At 40.2% G+C, this 20,059-nt stretch overlaps 1 protein-coding gene across 5 annotated transcripts in view; it reads right to left on the bottom strand.

Moving 5' to 3' along the window:
• Positions 1-1,713: 1,713 nt before the first annotated feature.
• Positions 1,714-20,059, bottom strand: part of dpys (dihydropyrimidinase) — a 72,527-nt gene continuing 54,181 nt past the window's right edge. For 2 of the 5 annotated variants that reach the window (XM_043688419.1, XM_043688415.1), the window contains 3 exons: positions 18,786-18,928; positions 16,827-17,034; positions 7,461-12,693 (listed from right to left, as the gene is read on the bottom strand). In XM_043688419.1, coding sequence (XP_043544354.1) covers positions 12,589-12,693; positions 16,827-17,034; positions 18,786-18,928 — 456 coding nt within the window. In that variant the 3' untranslated portion in view covers positions 7,461-12,588. Of the gene's footprint in view, positions 1,815-7,460; positions 12,694-16,826; positions 17,035-18,785; positions 18,929-20,059 lie in introns of those variants that run through there. The other 3 variants (XM_043688418.1, XM_043688417.1, XM_043688416.1) reach the window with 3 other exon arrangements.

The raw sequence follows: 20,059 nt of genomic DNA, 5'->3' as shown, positions 1-20,059 counted from the left end.
TGCATCCACTCTGCCAAGTCTTCTAAGAATCTTGTATATTTCAATAAGGTCGCCTCTGATTCCTCTATATGCTAGCTAGTACAAGCCAAATCTACTCAACTTTTCTAAATAAAACATGGTCCCTCAATAGCTGGTTGCAGCTTAATCAACTTCTATAGACTGTCTGCAATGCCAGCATATGTTTCCAGAGACATTACTGTCCACAGTATTTCAACTGCGGTTTGAATAGTGCCTTGTGCAGTTTCAGCAAAACTTCCCTACTTTTATAAAATGAAGAACAGCAGATCTGGAAATCTGAAACAAAAACAGAAATTGCTGGAGAAATTCAGCAGGTCTGGCAGCATCTGTGGAGAAAAAGCAAAGTTAATGTTTTGGGTCCACTGATCATTAAACATTCATTTTGCTTTCTCTCCATGGATGTTGTCAGACCTGCTGAGTTTCTCCAGCAATTTCTGCGCTTACTTTCTATTGTTATATTCCATTCCTTTTGAAATAAAAGTTAATATTCCATTTGCCTTCCTATTACCTGCTGAACTTGGATACTAGCTTTTAATGATTCATGGGCAATGACTCCCAAATCTCTCTCTTCTGTAGCTTTCCACATTCTTTCCCCATCAAAATAGTATGCAGCTCCTCTATTCTTCACTCCATAATGAATACCATTGAATTTCCTCACATTATATCCTATCTGCTATGTTTTTGCCCACTGCTTAATCTGTCCATAATTCCTCTGCAAACTCTTTGCGTCATCCTCACTACTTGCCTTCCTTCTATATTTGTGTTGTCTAATGGCAAATGTGGTTACACTTTCCTCATCCAAGTCATTAATGTATAGTATTGATTGCTGATTGCTGTGGCACTCCACTGGTTACAGGTTGCCATTCTGAAATGGCTCATTCATCTAACTGTCTGTCTACTAGTAATTAGCCAATCCTCTATCCATGAGAACATACTATCCACAGGCTCTTATCTTATAAAGTAGCCCATTATGTACTACCTTCTCAAAACTTCTGAAAATCAAGATATATTATATATTATATCTATTGCTTTCCATTTATCTATCCTGCTTGTTTTTTTCTAAAACAATTCTCATAAATTTGTCAGGCATGATTTACCCTTCCTGAAGCCATGTTGACGCTGCTTGATCATCATATGCATTTCCAAATGCTTTATTATTACATCCTTCATAATAGATTCCAATTTTCCCAGAAACAGATACTGAGCTAACTGGCCTATAATTTTTTTTGTGTTGTTTTAAATAAAGTTGTCATATTGTAAGTTTTCTAATTCTCTGGCGACTTCTTGCAGGGAAGAAATAGGAACTTTATCACTTAGTAAACCTTTGAAGATTAATGGTCCAAAATCAGGGACTGAAACAGAATTTTCGACTCAGCAAATAATGTATAAGCAGATCTACTTACATGATTTCTACTCTGGAAGTTCCTGGACAACAGCTTCCCATTTGCAGACAGGGGAGATCTATCCAGGTATCCTCAGAATTAGCAGGGCCAATTCACCTGGCTTGCACATCTTTGGACTGTGGGAGGAAACCGGAGCACCTGGAGGAAACCCACGCACACACGGAGAACATGCAAACTCCACACAGTTAGTCGCCTGAGGCGGGAATTGAACCCGGGTCTCTGGCGCTGTGAGGCAGCAATGCTAACCACTGTGCCACCCACAGTTTTGCTTTCAGTTGTTGAAGTTATGGTTTGGAGTTGAAGCTGCTATGTACAGCTCTCTTTCTGCTGCTGCAAAAGCTGGAGTTCTCTCTCTGTTGCTCGGTTCATTCTGTTGGTGTTCCTTCTCCTGAACTGGGACAGATGAGGGAAATATGTTTTTGCTGAATTTGCCTTTGTCAAGGATATATTTATGGATGCTGCTATATTGGAACAGTTGATGAGCAGAAGTTAAATAATGTATTACTTGTATTAGTAGTATTTATTAGCATTTTGATAGTGTTAAAGCTTTGTCAAGTCTTCCTTTTTTGTTTGTATTTTAACTATGGTGTAAGAATAAAATGTGCTTTGCTTAAAGCCTAGTAGTTTGACCAATCGAATCACATCTGGAATGCAGTCCCTTACACTTGGCTTTAAATAAGATAGAAGTTAGGGTCTGGGCTATCTCTCTGATCTGTTTTGATCCACAACAATGATGCTTTTCTGATTTAGCACCAATACTGGCTTTTGGTATTATGAAAGTCTTCCAGTCCTTGTGGTTACCAATCCACTTGTTTTTTTCTCTGCCCTTACATTGGCAAGCAGTCATTGAAATGTGGTTCATTTGTGTTTTCTTGAGTGTAGCTTGAGTATTTTGGGAGTTCATATGCAAGAGTAAAGTACACAGTAAATGGCAGGGCCCTTAGGAAAAATTGATATCCAGAAGGATCACGGGGTGCAAGTCTACAGCTTCCTGAAAGTAGTAACATAAGTGGATAAAGTAGTGAAGAATGTATGCACCATGCTTCATCATTTAAGACATTGAGAATAAAAGTTGGCAAGTCATGTATATAAAACTTTAGTCAGGAATATTTGGAATATTGTGTACAGTTCTGGTAGCCATACGATCAGAAGGATGTGGTGCTTTGAAGAGGGTGCAAAAAAGTTCATGAGGATGTTGGCTGGATTAGAGTGTATTAGCTATAAGGAGAGGTTGGACAAACTTGGATTGTTTTGCTGGATCATCAGAGCCTGAGGGAAAACCTAATAGAAGTATATAAAATTGAGGCATGTCGTAATGTGAAATTCTAGGGGACATAGATTAAAGGTGAAAGGGGATAAGTTTAAAGGAGCAAGCTTTTTAGTCAGGGGGTGGTAGATGCCTGGAACATGTTGCCAAGGGAGGTGGTAGAAGCAGATATGATTGTAACATTTAAGATGCATTTAGAAAGACATATGAGCAGGCAGGAAATATAGGGATACAGACTATGTGCAGGCAGATGGAATTTGTTTAAAATAGTATTGTGGTCAGCACAGACATAGTAGGCTAAAGTGCTGTGTCCCATGCCGTTTGATGTTCTAAATGATGAGCGTACTGAACATTGAAAGAGATTATTGTTGTGGTGGCTGTGGGATGGCAATGAACCTCTTACATCACAACGGTAGTGTCCTTAAGATCAGACTTCAGAATTTTCCCTACCTCAATAACTTTTCAATCCCTTCAAGACTGTTTCTTGAGGGCTTCTCTCCTCCTGCTGAGCTCCAACACCCAGCCTCCAGTCTCAGAACAGTGACCTTTTGAGCCATCCATCTCCTATTGTGTTTCCTTTGTGCAGTTTCTACTTGTGGTCAGTGTCAGTTCAAGCAGTCAGCAACAACTTTTTAAACTGTTTTTTGTCATTTATAAAAATGATTTGAATGTGAATATGGGAGGAATGGTTAGTAAGTTTGCAGATGACATCAAAATTGGTGGTGCAGTGGGTAATGAAGAAGGTTATCTCACAGTACAGCAGGACGTTAATCAGATGGACCCAGGAGTGGCAGATAGGGCTTAATTTGAAAAATGTGAGGTGTTGCATTTTGGTAAGGCAAATCAGGGCAGGACTTACACACATAATGGTAGGTTCCAAGAAAGTGTTGCCAAACAAAGAGACCTTGGGGTGCAGGTTCATCATTCTTTGAAGATAGAGTCAGGGTAATGAAGAAGGTGTTTGGTACACTTGCCCTTATTTGTCAGTGCATTGAGTACAGGAGTTGGGATGTCATGTTGTGTCTCTAAGGACATTGGTTAGGCCACCTTTGAAATTTTGCCAGAATAGGAGGGTTTGAACAATAGGGAGAGGCCGGGGCTATGTTCCCTGGAGTGTCAGAGGCTGAGGGGTGACCTGGAGAGGGTGAATAGCCAAAATTAGAGGGCATAGGTTTAAGATGAGACAGGAAGTATATATAAGGGACCTAAAAAATATCTTCACGCAGAGGTGGTGCATGTATGGAATGAGCTGCAAAGAAAGTGGTGGAGGCTGTTGCAGCTACAACATTAGAAAGACATCTGAATGAGTAAATAAATAGGAAGAGTTTGGAGGCATATGGGCCAAATGCAGCATTTGGGACTAGATTTATCGAGGATATCTGGTCAGCATGGATGAGCTGGATGGAAGGGTCTGTTTTCATGCTGTGCAACTCTATGATTTTACAACTTCTTCATACCAAGTTTGGGTAGTCAGAATACTCCCAGCCAAGGAGGATGCTGGGTCCCTCTTGAGCATTCAAGTATCCAGTTGAATACAATGACATAAATGAGGAGGCAGTATGACAATGTCTCAATGCTCTGGGCACAGACAAATTCTCTCATACCCATGGAGGAAATAAAGTATACTATGAATTTGTAAAGGCTGTGGAGGCACATTGGGGCAGTTACTTCAGCACTTGCACATGGTCTCTAGGCCTTAAGCAGCAGTTTAATACTTCGCCTGTATTGTGCATTCTAAAATGTTCTGGTAAAATAGGGTATCTTTCTAATGTTTGCAAATTATTTCTAAAATTGTTAGTTGCAGTCAATAGGGAGTAAGAAAACTCCAAGGGAAAACACAATGTGTTATGAGCTCAGGTAAAAAAACCTGGGATATTTTGAAATTTTTACATGATTTTTGCTGAGTGACCAGAGACTTCAAGCTTTACAAGTGGTTAGTTAATTCTGGCTAGCTCACTACTTTGCATTTGCACATCGGTGGAGTCTGAGGAGGTAGGGGAAGCCCTAAATGAGTTTTTTGTTTCTGTCTTTACAAAAGAAACGAACTTGTAGTGAATGAATAGCAGGTGTGCATGCTGGAATGGATAGAGATAGAGGAAGCTGATGTGCTGAAAATTCTGTAAATCATTAAGATTGACAAGTCGCCAGGCCTGGACCAGATTTGTCCTCGGCTGCTTTGGGAAACAAGAAATGCGATTGCTTCGCCACTTGAGAAGATCTTTGCATCCTTGCTCTCCTGAGGACTGGAGAGAGACAAATGTAATTCCTCTCTTCAAGAAAGGAAATAGGGAAATCCCCGGCAATTACAGACCAGTAAGTCTCACGTCTGTCGTCTGCAAGGTGTTAGAAAGGATTCTGAGGGATGGGATTTATGACCATCTGGAAGAGCATGGCTTGATTAAATGCAGTCAACACGGCTTTGTGAGAGGCAGGTCATGCTTCACAAACCTTATTGAGCTCTTTGAGGATGTGACTAGAAAAGTTGATGAGGGTCAAGCTGTGGATGTGGTGTACATGCACTTCAGCAAGGCATTTGATAAGGTTCCCCATAATAGGCTCATTCAAAAGTCAGGAGGAATGGGATACAGGGGAACTTAGCTGTCTGGATACAGAATTGGCTGGCCAACAGAAGACAGCAAGTGGTAGTAGAAGGAAAATATTCTGCCTGGAAGTCAGTGGTGAGTGGTGTTCCACAGGGCTCTGTCCTTGGGCCTCGACTGTTTGTAACTTTTATTAATGACTTGGATGAGGGGATTGAAAGATGGGTCAGCAAGTTTGCAGATGACACAAAGGTTGGAGGTGTTGTTGACAGTATAGAGGGCTGTTGTAGGCTGCAGCGGGACATTGACAGGATGCAGAGATGGACTGAGAGGTGACAGATGGAGTTCAACATGGATAAATGCGAAGTGATGCATTTTGGAAGGTCAAATTTGAAAGCTGAGTACAGGATTAAGGATAGGATTCTTGGCAGTGTGGAGAGACAGAGGGATCTTGGAGTGCAGGTACATAGATCCCTTAAAATGGACAGGGTTGTTAAGAAAGCATATGGTGTTTTGGCTTTCATTAACAGGGGGATTGAGTTTAAGAGTCGTGAGATCTTGTTGCAGCTCTATAAAACTTTGGTTAGACCGCACTTGGAATACTGCGTCCAGTTCTGGTCGCCCTATTATAGGAAAGATGTGGATGCTTTGGAGATGGTTCAGAGGAGATTTACCAGGATGCTGCCTGGACTGGAGGGCTTATTTTATGAAGAGAGGTTGACTGAGCTAGGACTTTTATCATTGGAGAAGAGGAGGAGAGGGGACCTAATTGAGGTATACAAGATAATGAGAGGTATAGATAGAGTTGATAGCCAGAGAACTATTTCCCAGGGCAGTAATGGCTAACACGAGAGGTCATAGTTTTAAGCTGGTTGGAGGAAAGTATTGAGGTGATGTCAGAGGCTGTTCTTTACACAGAGTTGTGAGACCATGGAATGCGTTGCCAGCAGCAATTGTGGAAGCAAGGTCATTGGGGACATTTAAGAGACTGCTGGACATGCATATGGTCACAGAAATTTGAGGGTGCATACATGAGGATCAATGGTCGGCACAACATCATGGGCTGAAGGGCCTATTCTGTGCTGTACTGTTCTATGTTCTATATATTTGATTTGTTAAGTTTACCACATAACGTGATTACAAAAATAAAAGCAAGGACAGCCAAAGTAAGCTTTTGTGCACTTTTAAGATCTTTATTGATATTTTAAGTTCACCAAACATAGTCCCAGATTTTGATAATTCATCATAAAATTAAACCACATAAGGCACTTGAGATAAGTTAACGATTTCAGTTTGATAATTTTACTTTGAGATCACTAGGCTGCAGAGTATAGAGATGATGCATTCTATTTTAAATACAGAAAGTTGCAGTCATTGTAGTATTTCTAACAATTCTATTAAAAAATCCCCTTAACCAAAAAAGGTCCAAGGTAATGGAGAACAGCTAGGCTATGTGCCAGAATTTAAACTCCTTGTTAGGTTTATCATGGAGTTTTATCAATAAAGGTATACAATCGTGAACTAGAACAAATCTGAATTAAAACAGTTTTTTTTTAACCTATTTAGATACATCAGAAATTAAGAACCACCTTCACTGGTGATTCTGTGGGGAACATACTGCATGGTATGATACTCGGCTATAAAGATGAGAAAAAAGTCACAGGTTGGATCACTTCCCTGTTGATTTGTGTGTTCTTAACTAGTCATTTACATTTTCACATTAAATTTAGACAAAAAAAACCCATGAGATAACAGACTACTCAGATAAGCTTATGTGTTATGTAAATTTGCATACCTGTTTATCGATGCAAAGAAAAATACTAGTTGCACTCTCAGTGCACTGAGAGTATTTATTTATATGCAAGACTGTACGGATCATTGAGATTCTCTCCACTAGAACAGCATGAATATTTCTGAATTAAGATTGTGGGTCAGTATGGACTTGATATGCCGAAAGGCCTCCTTGCACACTCTAGGAATTCTATAGTTATAGATGAGAGGTCAGGTACTGTCCTCCTGACCTGCCCATCACCTTTCCCAGCTATCCGCTCCACCCTCCTCTCTGACCTATCACCTTCCCCTCACGCCTATCACATTCTCAGCGACCTTCACCCCCATCCCCCCTCCCATTTATCTCTCAGTCCCCCCTGGCCCACAAGCCTCATTCCTGATGAGGGGCTTATGCCTGAAATGTCGATTCTCCTGCTCCTCGGATGCTGCCTGACCTGCTGTGCTTTTCCAGCACCATATTCTCAACTCTGATCTCCAGCATCTGCAGTTCTCACTTTCTTCTATGATGTTATAACATGAGTCATGTAAACATTAATTGGATTTAATTCTTTTCAAAAACTGATAGGAAGGAAGGAGATTTATATCTTTGGAGGATGTTTTTGTCCCTAGGTACACCCCCCTCAGAAGATGGTACACCATTCTCTCTCACATTTCAACCCCATCCCTGAGTAGCAATTAAGTTTTCATATCATGTGAGGACATTACCAGTTCAGTTTGTCCAATTCTCTCTCTACAAGTTGCAACTGAAACTAATCCTTCAGAGATTCACAAGGCTGGCAGTCAGGAAGAAGTTGAGTACTTAATGTAACAGCGGCTTAAATTCCACAAACTACTGTTAACACATTATGTTTTGTGTTGGATGTAATATGTTGTGCCTAGAGTAAAAGTGACAGATTTCTTTTTAATACTTTTTATGGGATATCTGTGTTGCTGACTTACCCAAGCACAATTACCCTGGAGAAGACAATGATGGGCTATTTTGTTGAACTGCACTGCAATTGATGTATTTTAGATTTTTAAGACAGTGGCTATTTTTTCACTGTGATACAGAGTTTGTCTCCCCTATAACCTCAGCAGAAACTGTCAGGCATCCACAACACGCTGTGGGGGGGCTGACAAGAGGTCCACTCTCTGGAACTTGCCAAACTGATTAGCTGATAGCTCCAACAGTCCTAGTAATGCTAAACACTGCCAGGTCTATAGAGGGAAGGCAGGCCTATAGAGTGAGGGAAATCTGTGAACAGATCTTATTTTACTACTCTGGGATGGGGGTTTAAAGATGAGAGAGAATGGTATACCATCTTCTGAGGGGGGTGTCCCTGAGGGGCAAGAACACCCTCCAAGGATGTAAATCTCCTTCCTTCTTATCAGTGTTTTTAAAAGAAAACTTTCAAAATGATTGCCTGCCCCAACTCTCCCCTAAATTATGGTATGGGCAGTGTAATATTGGGCTTTTAATGAATTCATCTGACTCTTAATTATTAATGTATAAATAGAGGGCGCTACTAATTTCTGTGCCTACCCACCCCACATTATGGACAAAGTGAAGACTGCAGATGCTGGAGACCTGCATTGGAAAAGCACAGCGGGTCAGGCAGCATCCGTGGAGCAGGAGAATTGATATTTTGGGTCTTGGGTGAGTGGAAAGGTGGTGGTTTGGACATCACTCTACTTTACATGCCCTGCCTCTCAAAAATCATGTAGTAGGCCATGTAACATCGAGCTCATAGTGTCAAGTCAGGATAGTGTCTCACTTTGAGGGGAACCTGCAGGTAATAGTTCTGATGCATCTGCTAAGTCCTGCCCAAGGAGTACAGTTTGAAGGTGCTAATGAAGGAGCTTTGGTGAGTTGTGTGTCTTGTAAATGATAATTCACCGTTAGCGCTGAAAGGAGTGCATATTGAAGGTGTTATGAGGTGCTAATCAAGCAGGCTGTTTTGTCTTGGATGGTTGTTGGAAAGCACTCATCCAGGCAAGAGACTAAACAATAAGGCACACTAGGAAATTACCAACTCCAAAAAATTCTGGCCCAATTTCTGTATAGTATGACTTTAAAAATGTTTTTTTTTATGCATCTCTAGATTCACTACCTTGCATCATGCTTACGAAATAGAGGAGTAGACCATTCAGTTCCTTGAGTCAATCTACGATTTAAAGAGATTATGATTAAGATCCACTTTGGTGGATTTCCCCTCAGAATTTATCCTTTACATCCACTCTTATTATTCTAATAAAAATATGCAACAATCTATTTAAAGTTGATATGATTCTTATGAGTACTTATCATGTAATAAAATTCTGTCAGCATGACCTCTTTCAATTAAACAAGTCACACGAAAGTAGTATAACTTTCACTGAGTGCAGTGTCGTATCTTCTACATAGAACATAGAACATAGAAGAATACAGCGCAGTACAGGCCCTTCGGCCCTCGATGTTGCGCCGATCCAAGCCCACCTAACCTACACTAGCCCACTATCCTCTATATGCCTATCCAATGCCCGCTTAAATGCCCATAATGAGGGAGAGTCCACCACTGCTACTGGCAGGGCATTCCATGAACTCACGACTCTCTGCCAGTTCTGAGGATTCTTTATAACAGGCGTTCCTGGGAAGAACAAGCAACAGAATAACTTTTTGATTTCTTATACAACCAGCATTCCATTTAGCCTGTATGATAACTTATGTAAAATGCAATATTTTCTGAATACATTAAAATCATCCCTGATTCCTAAAGCTTGCCCATAGATCACTCTGCATGTAGATCAAATTCAGGTGCAAATTATACAGTAAATGGGAGAATGGGAAATAACTACAAATTCACCCTGTACCAAGTTAGCAGTGGAAGCTGAAACAAATGTACTTTCTTGCAGTCATTGTAATTAATGTTCAACTTATGGCATTTAAGATGGAGTGTGAGGCACAAATATAGTAGGTTGGAAGAACAACCTTCAGTAATGCTATGACCATCACAGCAATAATGTTTATGATTGCCTTGATTATGTACATTGTGCTGCAGGACTTGATGCTTCCTCTCATTGGCAAGTATAATTTACATTATAGAAGGATCCGGGTGTACAGGTCCACAGATCCCTGAAAGTGGCATCATGGATGGATAAGTTGGTCAAGAAGGTATACAGCACATTGGGTAAATAGTTGTAATGAAGCAACAAAGAAATTTACAAATTGATATAAATGAATGATCTGGAGGAAAATGTAGGTGGTCTGATTAGTAAGTTTGTGGATGACACCAATATTAGTAGAGTTGCAGATCATGAGGAGGATTGTTAAAATATACAGCAGGATATTGATTGCAGATTTGGGCAGAGAAATAGTAGATAACGTTTAATCCAGATAAATGCAAGGTGATCTATTTTGGATACCAAATTCAGGTGCAAATTATACAGTAAATGGGAGAACTCTTAATATTTACATTATAGAATGATCCGGGGGTACAGGTCCACAGAAGCCTGAAAATGGCATCACGGATGGATAAATTAGTCAAGAAAGTATACAGCACATTGACCCATTGGCAGGGACATCAAATATTAGAAGTTTGAAGGTTATGTTACAGTTGTATAAAACTTCAGTCAGGCCACATTTGGAACACTGCATGCAGTTCTGGTCACCACGATGTAGAAGGACATGAATGCTTTGGAGCGGGTACAGACAGTTTACTAGGATGTTGTCTGGTCTGGAGGGTTTTGGTTACGAAAAGCGGTTGTATGGACTCCAATTGTTTTCACTGGAGAGATGGAGGCTGAACGATGACTTGATAGAGGTTTGTAAAATTTACTATAGGCATCGATAGGGTGGATAGTCAGAGGCTTTTTCCCAGGGTTGAAAGGTCAACTATAAGAAGGCACAGATTTAGAGTGAGAGGGAGAAAGTTTAGGGGAGAAGTGAGAGGAAAGTTTTTCCTGGAACACACGAGCAGTGGAGGTGGTGAAAGTAAGCATGTTAGGAATGTTTAAGGTGTATCTTGATAGACACATGAATTGGAGGTAAACAGAGGGTTAGAAACAGTATATGGATAATAAATGGTAGATCTAAATAAGTACTAGGAATACATGCAGGACAGAAGGGTCAGTTCCCGAGCTGTATTGTATTGTATTGATAAGGATTAGTTACATGAATGGCCAAAATTTGGCACACCAAGTTTAACACAGATAAGCATGAGGTTATCCATTTTGATTAGAGGAATAGAAAGGTAATCTCTTATCTAAATAGAGAGAAACTTTATAGTGCAGAGGGATTTATGGGTCCTTGTGACATGAATCACAGAAAACTAGTAGCAGGTACATCAGATAATGAGGAATGCAAATAGAATTTTGGAGTTTATTGCTAAAGGAATAGAATATAAAAGTAGGGAAATGCTGCAATTGTTCAAGTCAGAGTAAGTTCACTAGATTGATCCCAGAGATAAGACATTCGTCTTATGAAGACAAATTGAGCTGTTTAGACCTACGTTTGGCTTATTGGCAGCATGGTGGCTCAGTGGTTAGCACTGCCCCCTCACAGTGCCAGGGACCCAGGTTCACTTCCACTGTCAGGCAACTGCCTGTGTGCAGTCTGCACATTCTCTATCTGTGTGGGTTTCCACTGGGTGCTCTATTTTCTTCCCACATTCCAAACATGTGCAAGTTAGGTGGATTGGCTAAATTAACCAAAGTGTTCAGGAATGTGTAGGTTAGGTATGTTAGCCATACAGGGAAAAGATGAGTCTGGGAGGGGCAGTGTGGACTCGTTGGGCCAAATGGCCTGTTTCCACACTTTAAGGATTCTATTCTGTTCTTATTTGGAACCCTGAAGAATCAGAGGATATATAATGTAGGTATTTAAGATGCTAAAGTGGACTGACAAAAGTAGTTGTAAAAAGAATGCTTCCTCATGTAGGGCAATCTAGAATTATAGATCATAGTTTTAGGATAAGGGATGGAAGGTTTAAAAAACAGATGAGAAATTTTCTTTCAAAGGGTTGTGCCTCTGTGGAATTTCCTACTGCAGAGTGTAATGGACATTGAATAAATTTAATGGACAAGCCTAATTCTAATTCAAAAAGCATAGTAATTCCCAGAGGACGTCCCTTCTACTCAGACCTTGAAGTTACAATTTGTGTGAACTGGGTCCAGGTCTCTGCAGCATATATCAGTTTCTTAATCTGGAGTTATGAGAAATATTTACATAAGTACGAGGCCTGATTCATTGAGAGCTGCTCCACATAGGTATAGAGCCGACTCATGACTGCAGCCCTTTAAATTAGCAAGATTGTCAAAACATTTGTATGCCTCAACTAAATGCAAGATCCAAACTGTAGCATTGGTGGTTGTAAGAAGTTCCTGGCTAAGAGCAGTGTGAATGAAGTATCTGAGTGACTTTCTTTCACAACTTGAATTTCATTCCAACAATGAGTTCACCCTGATGCATATTCTGACGACAAAAAAACCCCACAAAATATAATTACTTTGACATGAGTTCTTTCTTATCAAGATATCCAGAACATTTGAGCATTACCATATACTAACCATTTCAAACCAGAACTGGGTTCTACATACCAGAAAGGGTAAATGTTCAATGACATGACTGTTTTCCACAATGGTGGGATGTGGTAGTTGGAGACGGTGACATTACTTCTCCTTGGTATGGCTCCCTTTGTACTGGTGTAGGCAGACAAACCTGTATTTTAACAACGCTGATTAATTTGGTTCAACTTGGATTGTAGCATACTTGCTCTTTTTAAAACTTTAACAAAAGTGGGGAATTTTATGGTCACTAAAGTAAAGGATATTAGTGCCAAACAGTGTAATATTCTCTACTATTTAATTGCATCAACCACTCCCAAATCCAATGGATCAAAATCACCATGGCCATCATTGAAATTCCGAGCTAAACTTTTGGGATTACCAGCTCTGATGCGAGTTGTATACATAGTGTGCTTACAGTTGGCAGGGAGATGAGACTTCCACTGAACCCCAGAAGTGATTAGATTAGATTACATTACATTACATTACAGTGTGGAAACAGGCCCTTCGGCCCAACAAGTCCACACCGACACGCCGAAGCGTAACCCACCCATACCCCTACATTTACCCCTTACCTAACACTACGGGCAATTTAGCATGGCCAATTCACCTGACCTGCACATCTTTGGACTGTGGGAGGAAACTGGAGCACCCGGAGGAAACCCACGCAGACAAGGGGAGAACGTACAAACTCCACACAGTCAGTTGCCTGAAGTGGGAATTGAACCCGAGTCTCTGGCGCTGTGAGGTAGCAGTGCTAACCACTGTGACACCGTGCCGCCCACAAGTGAAGGGATAACATCCTAAATCAGTCCCAATTGACTGAGCACCATATTAGCACTTGCCTTTTATAAATTGTGGCAAGTGTTTGGATAGCAACACATCAGTTAAGAAGCAGCCTACAAACTTGCCCTGACTACTCTAGTAGTGTGGTGGCAGTGCCCCTACCTGTGGGTCAGGAGGTCTGGATTCAAGCTGGACTTGCCCAGGTATGTGACACATGTCAGAGCAGGTTGATTTAAAATAACTACAAATGCACCCTGTACCAAGTTAGCAGTGGAAACTGAAACAAATGTACTTTCTTGCAGTCATTGTAATTAATGTTCAACTTATAGCATTTAAGATGGAGTGTGAGGCATAAATATAGTAGGTTGGAAGGATAACCTTCAGTAAGGCCTGAAAGCATATGACCATCACAGCAATAATGTTTATGATTGCCTCTCATTGGCAAGTATAATTGTTGAGAAATAATAAACATCAAAATAGACAAACAGGAGGCTGAAAGAACACAGCATCAGAAAGTGGAGCATCAGGAAGTGGAGAAGTCACTGTTTTGGGTCAAGACCCTACATCAGGATAAATAAACAATAAATATCAGGCTTCCTCAATTGAACGGTGTGACTAACCGTAGCACACTTGAACTGCTGTTCAGATTAAAATGTGGTGTTAATAAAATATCAGATTTCACAGAACCAATCTCCAAAGGTAGACGAAAGCAATAAGAATGGAAAATATTAGTTTAAAATAATTACATTTATGCATACTTTTTCAATTATTACTAATCACTGCTCTCAGGTTTAAAGCACTTGAAACCTGTAAGTTGGACAAACAGTGATATAACACAAGCATTCTTACAGGAGCATCAATGGAGAATGTTTATTCACTTACTAACTATATGAAAAAAATAAAGAAGGTTTGGAAAAGTAGATCTTGGCAAGGATTCAACTGATTTATTTTTAATGAGAAGTTGCTTATTTTTGCACCCTTCTTTCCTGTGTGGTAATTGTTGGCATATAATCAACCCAGTCAAATTTGGTACTGGACATCCTATTCCCAATTTATTTAAAACAATTATGTAACATCTGGCAGGGGAAAGGAAGAAAAGCTGGGACCACATCAGTTAAGAAGCAGCCTACAAAGGAAGGAGCATCGGATGTGTGTTTCACATCACATCCTGCACCCCCAAAACCCATCAAGGGGGAATGCTCAGTGTTTACTTTATTCCTCCCTCTATGGAAACTTTTCCTATAACCCTCCTGTTGTGATGACAATAGGTTGTGGAATTAATCATGAAGCACAAAACCAATATTCCATTCAAATTACATATGTGCAGTTGCTCCAAGGTCCTGCTGATGGCAAGTCGTGTTGCCAGTCTTGGCACTGACTTCTGGTTCCGAAAGAAAATTAGAGGGAACACTGACCAAGATTATAACGATAATATGTGCATTTATGTTGACAAATATTTAATGAAATTATGCACATGGATTTGTTTTAAAGAGCATGGTATTTCTTCTTCCAAAATTTAACAGAATGGAAATTACATGGCTTGGCTGTTCAACAGAACTATTTTATTTTTTATCCACGTTCCTGTCTACCCTTAACACTCCCAAAGGGTTGTTCGACTTCTGCAAAGAGCTCAAACAGGTTTAAACAGGTTTTCCTCAAATTCATAAATCTCATGATTCATTATTCAGATACAACAACAAAATATACCTCTAACTGAAGGCAACAGCACTTGTAAATATGTCACCACATCCATAGACTGGAGATGTGCAAAATACAATCTGCCTCTGCTGCAGGAAAACCAATAAGTACTGCATTCAGACCAGGAATTAGGACTCTTCTGTTATTTTAACTAACGGATCAAGTCGCTTGAACTTGCTAAAGTTTGGGCCCAGAAGTCAAAATCAATGCCTCATTTTACCGCAGATTACTTTCTCAAGCATTCAAAACAATTTTACCGAATAGCCTCAAGCAATCAATTTCAAATCCGAAGCCATACATCTTGAATAGTTTCCACTAATACAAATGGGAAAAGGCTATACTAACTCAAAGAGGAATGAAAGCTTCAAGATGGCTCAAGAGTATAAACCTGTTAGCTAGCAGATGACACCATGGTGTACTGGACAGTTAAGGTTAGCTCAGAGAGCACCGGGGCCTTAGTCAGATGAGTCAATAGGCTAAGGGGTGGCAAATAGATATTAATTTAGATATGAGGTGTTGCTTTTTGCTTAGGCAAATCAGGGCAGGACTTATGGCACTTAATGATAGGCGCCTGGAGAGTATTGCTGAACAAAGAAACCTTGGAGTGCAGATGCATAATTCCTTAAAAGTGGAGTCACTGGTAAATAGGATAGTGAAGAAAGCATTTGGAATGCTTGCCTTCATTGGTCAGTGCATTAAGAAAAGAATTTGGGATATCATGTTTGCACTGTGCAGGACATTAGTGAGGCCATTTTTAGAACACTGCTATAAATTTTGGTCTCCCTTATAGGAAAAAATGTTGTTAAACTTGAAAAGGGTTGAGAAAAGATTTACAAGGATATTGCCAGAGTTGGAGGGTTTGAGCTACTGAGAGGCTGAAAAGGCTGGGTTTCTTCCTTTCTGGAACAGAGACGGTGGAGTTACCTTTATAGAGGTTTATAAAGTTATGTGGGGAAAGGATAAAGTGAAAAACCAAGGTCTTTTTATGAGGGTAGGGGAGTCCAAAACCAGAGGGCAAAAGGTTTAAGGTGAGAGGGGAAAGATTTAAAACGGACAATTTTTTCATGCAGAGGATGGTGCGTGTGGAATGAACTGACAAAAGAAGTAGTGGAGGCAGACACAGTTACATGGGTACATGAATAGGAAGGGTATAGAGGGGCATTCTTAATGAAGGGCTTATGCCCAAAATGTTGATTCTCCTGCTCTTCTGATGCTGCCTGACCTGCTGTGCTTTTCCAGTATCACACGTTTTGACTATGATCTCCAGTATCTGCAGTCCTCACTTACTCCTGTATAGGGATATGGGCCAAACACTGGTAAATGGGACTAAATCACGGCATGTGGCTCAGTGGTTAGCCCTGTTACCTCACAGCGCCAGGAAACCAGGTTCGATTCCCATCTCAGGCAACCGTCTGTTTGGGGTTTGCACGTTCTCCCTGTGTCTGCGTGGGTTTCCTCCCAGAGTCTGAAGATGTGCAGGTTAGGTGAATTGGCATGCTAAATTGCTTGTAGTTTTAGGTGCATTAGTCAGGGGTAAATATAGGGGAATAGGTCTGGGTGGGTTATTCTTTGGAGGACTTATTGGGCTAAAGGGCCTGTTTCCGCACTGGAAGGAATCTATACATCAGTTCAAGATATCTGGACAGGTTGGACCAAAGGGTTTGTTTTCATGCTGTATTATTCTATGACTCTATATGCAGGTTAATGGAAAAACAATATCTGGGAAATGACTCAGTCACAAGCGAGAAGGCAGATAGTGATTTCAACCCCGTGTAAGAACTTTTGTTTAGAGCGGACACTTACCTCATCACGCTGTTTGATTCTCTTGAAGACATAGTCTGCAAAGGGTTTTCGAGGAATATATTTCCCGCTTCCTTGCATAACGTGCAAAATTCCATCTTCATACACTACTTTACCTCGTGAAATAGTAACCAAAGGGACCCCATGGCACACCATTCCTTCGAAAATGTTGAAATCTACTAGCTGGTGATGTGTTTTGGCTGAAATAGTTCTGTTTGTAATGAAAAGATTAAATAAAAATGACTGCGCCACTAATAAACAGAAATCAAATACAAAGAGTTAGCAATAGACTAAACACGTAACTCGCTAATTATTGCTGAAAAGGGAGCGTCATTAATTTGAAGTTTTGCATTATTGTGTGACCTAATCAATCAAAACGTAAACAAACTGTCTCCAACAATGATCATTAATCCCATCGGTATACTGATACTTCCCCAGAGTTCTTCATATATTCAGCCTTGGATCTTTGTTCTTCTTCATCAACATGCTTCACTTGGTAACATCCAAAAGGTGTTGACCGACATCACCTAGACTGACTCTTTATCACTCATTTTGATCTCTCTACTAACTGGTGTCTGAGTGGTTATATGACATCCAGTCTTGTATAAGACACAATTTCCCCCAATTTAACACTGGAAGAAACTGGTCCATTATCATCAGAGCATGTTAAAAAACTCTTATCAGTTACATTCTTGTTTCAGGGATCCAGACTGTTTACTAGCTGACTTTTTTTTTTCCCTCTATTGGCATGGACCTCAAATTTTTAACTCAATCTTCATCATCAACAAGACAGCTTTTTTTAATATGATAAAATCTCACATCTCAGCCCAATCCCATCCTATGCACTCATCTATGCCTTTTTCTCCAGGCTGCAATTCTGGCCTGCCTCCCCTCATAACTACTTTGATCATGTTCTTTTCTGTTCCAAGATCTGTTCACTAATCTCTTTCCTGATACATTTTGGCCTTCTCATTCCCTATCTCCGCCTTATGTCTCTCTGAGCTTTCCAGTCTTCAATCTGCAATCTTATCCAACCCTGCTGGCTCTTAAAAAGGTTGACAAAATTGTCAGTAAAAAAACAGGAGTATGAAATGAAACTTGGATGTTTATCAAAATTAGCATCCAATTGTACAAATTTACAATTGAGAAATATTTGTCTCAATTATAGATACATATATTGAGGATTTTTCACAAAAAACCAACATGTGGGTTATTTGGGTTCATAAACAGACAAAAAGAATAAAGCAGCGATTATGCTGGAACTTCAAAAATGACTGACTTATCATGGTGGCCAATTCTGGGCACCACACTCCAGGGATGGTGCATAGACTTTTGAAAGGGTACAGAAAGAAACCATTGATTCCACATACCTTTAAGTTTGTCAGGCATCAGTCTTCAGGAATGAAAGATCGAATAATCTACACTTGTTCTTCTTGAAAGGGTGGAGGTTAAGTGGTGACTTATCTCAAGATGATGAGATTTTATGGACTAGATAAAGAAGGGTTGATTCTTTGGATCAGTGTTCAATAACCAGAGGTCACAGATTTCTAATCAAGATGAGAAGATCAGAAATTCTTTGACTCAGCAATAAGCCGCCTTCTGTGCTGCAACGTACTATGGTTCATATTTACTTCTACAACTGCCAAATATTTCAAGTGAAAATAGTTTTTGTCAGTGAGTTGGGGCCTGTGAAGAGCCCCATTCATGGGAAATTGGATTTTACATGGAGCCCTTGAACAGGCATTAAGTCCAGTTTATTATCATCAAGTAGTTTAATACTTTAAAAAATGGGCCACACCAATTTAATACTGGAACCAACATCTGTGCAGAATTGGTTACCTGACCACAGAATTGAGAGGTTTTGCACCCTTTTTAGGCATAAATGGGTATTGTGGACACCAATTCATGTTTAAATATCTCTAGACAAGGGAATTGTAGCTTTTCTCTAGTTCAACACTTTACCTAACAGCATGTGGGTCCCAGATTACAATGTCAGCATCCGAGCCTTTGGCTATTATTCCCTTCTTAGGATATAGGTTGAAGATCTTTGCTGCATTGGTGCTGGTCACTGCCACAAACCTATTCTCATCCATTTTACCACTGTGCTGAAAGAGAAAAGGCACAGATTGTTTGCCAGTCCTCCAAATAAAAACACAAAAATTAACAACTTGATCGCTTCAATACATCTGTAATGGAATATTATCACAGGCAGTTATATGATAGTGATCAATGTCTGGAATGTAGAATCCAACGAGAAAATCAGAGTTAAGCTGCTGATAATGCATAACTAACAGCAAGGTTGCTCCAAGTTACTGGTGGAGGCATCTTTCTCATTTGTGTCCATTCCCTCAGCTGCTAATTTATGTGAGTATGAATAAGACAATCTGTTTTATTAAATTTTTAAATATATAGTGAAAAATATCTTCATTATCTGGGAACATGATTTGGAGATGCCGGTGTTGGACTGGGGTGTACAAAGTTAAAAATCACACACCAGCAGGTTATAGTCCAACAGGTTTAATTGGAAGCACACCAGCTTTCGGAGGGTCCCTCCTTCATCAGGTGGTAGTGGAGGGCTCAATCCTAACACACAGAATTTATAGCAAAAATTTACAGTGTGATGTAACTGAAATTATACATTGAAAAATTGATTGTCTGTTAAGCCTTTCATCTATTAGAATACCGTGATAGTTTCACTTCTTTCATGTGTAAATCACAAAACCTTTTTTTAAAAGGTTGCATTCTCGGGTTAGCTGTTAACAATGGTGATAGCTAGACAATATGTTGAAGGTGTTGGCCCCCTGTGTTCTCTGTCTATGCCATGATGTTCAGACTGATTCTAATCTAAAAAGTGAGATAACGGAGTTTTACATGAATGCATGCAGTTTTTGAGCAAAGTACAATGTAACCCTGCAAGTACAAATTCATCACACAAAATATATGTGTGCATGTGGGTCTTTGTCTGTCTGTGTGTATCTGTCTGGGTTGGGGGTTGTGAGTATGAGAAAGTGTATGTGTGTGTGTAGTGAGTGCAGAGTGTCTTAAGTCTGTGAGGAGGTGCGTGTGTGTGTGTGTCTGTGTCTGTAAGGGTGTGTATGGGTGTCTGTGTGCGCGTCTGTGTATATGTGTGTCCGTGTGTATGTGTGTATAGGAGGGCCTGTGTGTGTGTGAGAGAGTGTGTGTGTACGAGTATCTGTGTGTGTGTGTGTAGTGCAATGGTGGTCACCTGTAATGTG

Source organism: Chiloscyllium plagiosum, chromosome 4 (genome assembly GCF_004010195.1).
Source record: "Chiloscyllium plagiosum isolate BGI_BamShark_2017 chromosome 4, ASM401019v2, whole genome shotgun sequence".
Classification (NCBI taxonomy): Eukaryota; Metazoa; Chordata; class Chondrichthyes; order Orectolobiformes; family Hemiscylliidae; genus Chiloscyllium; species Chiloscyllium plagiosum.
The sequence above is the reverse complement of the archived record's forward strand: the minus strand, read 5'-3'. Positions and strand labels throughout refer to the sequence as shown.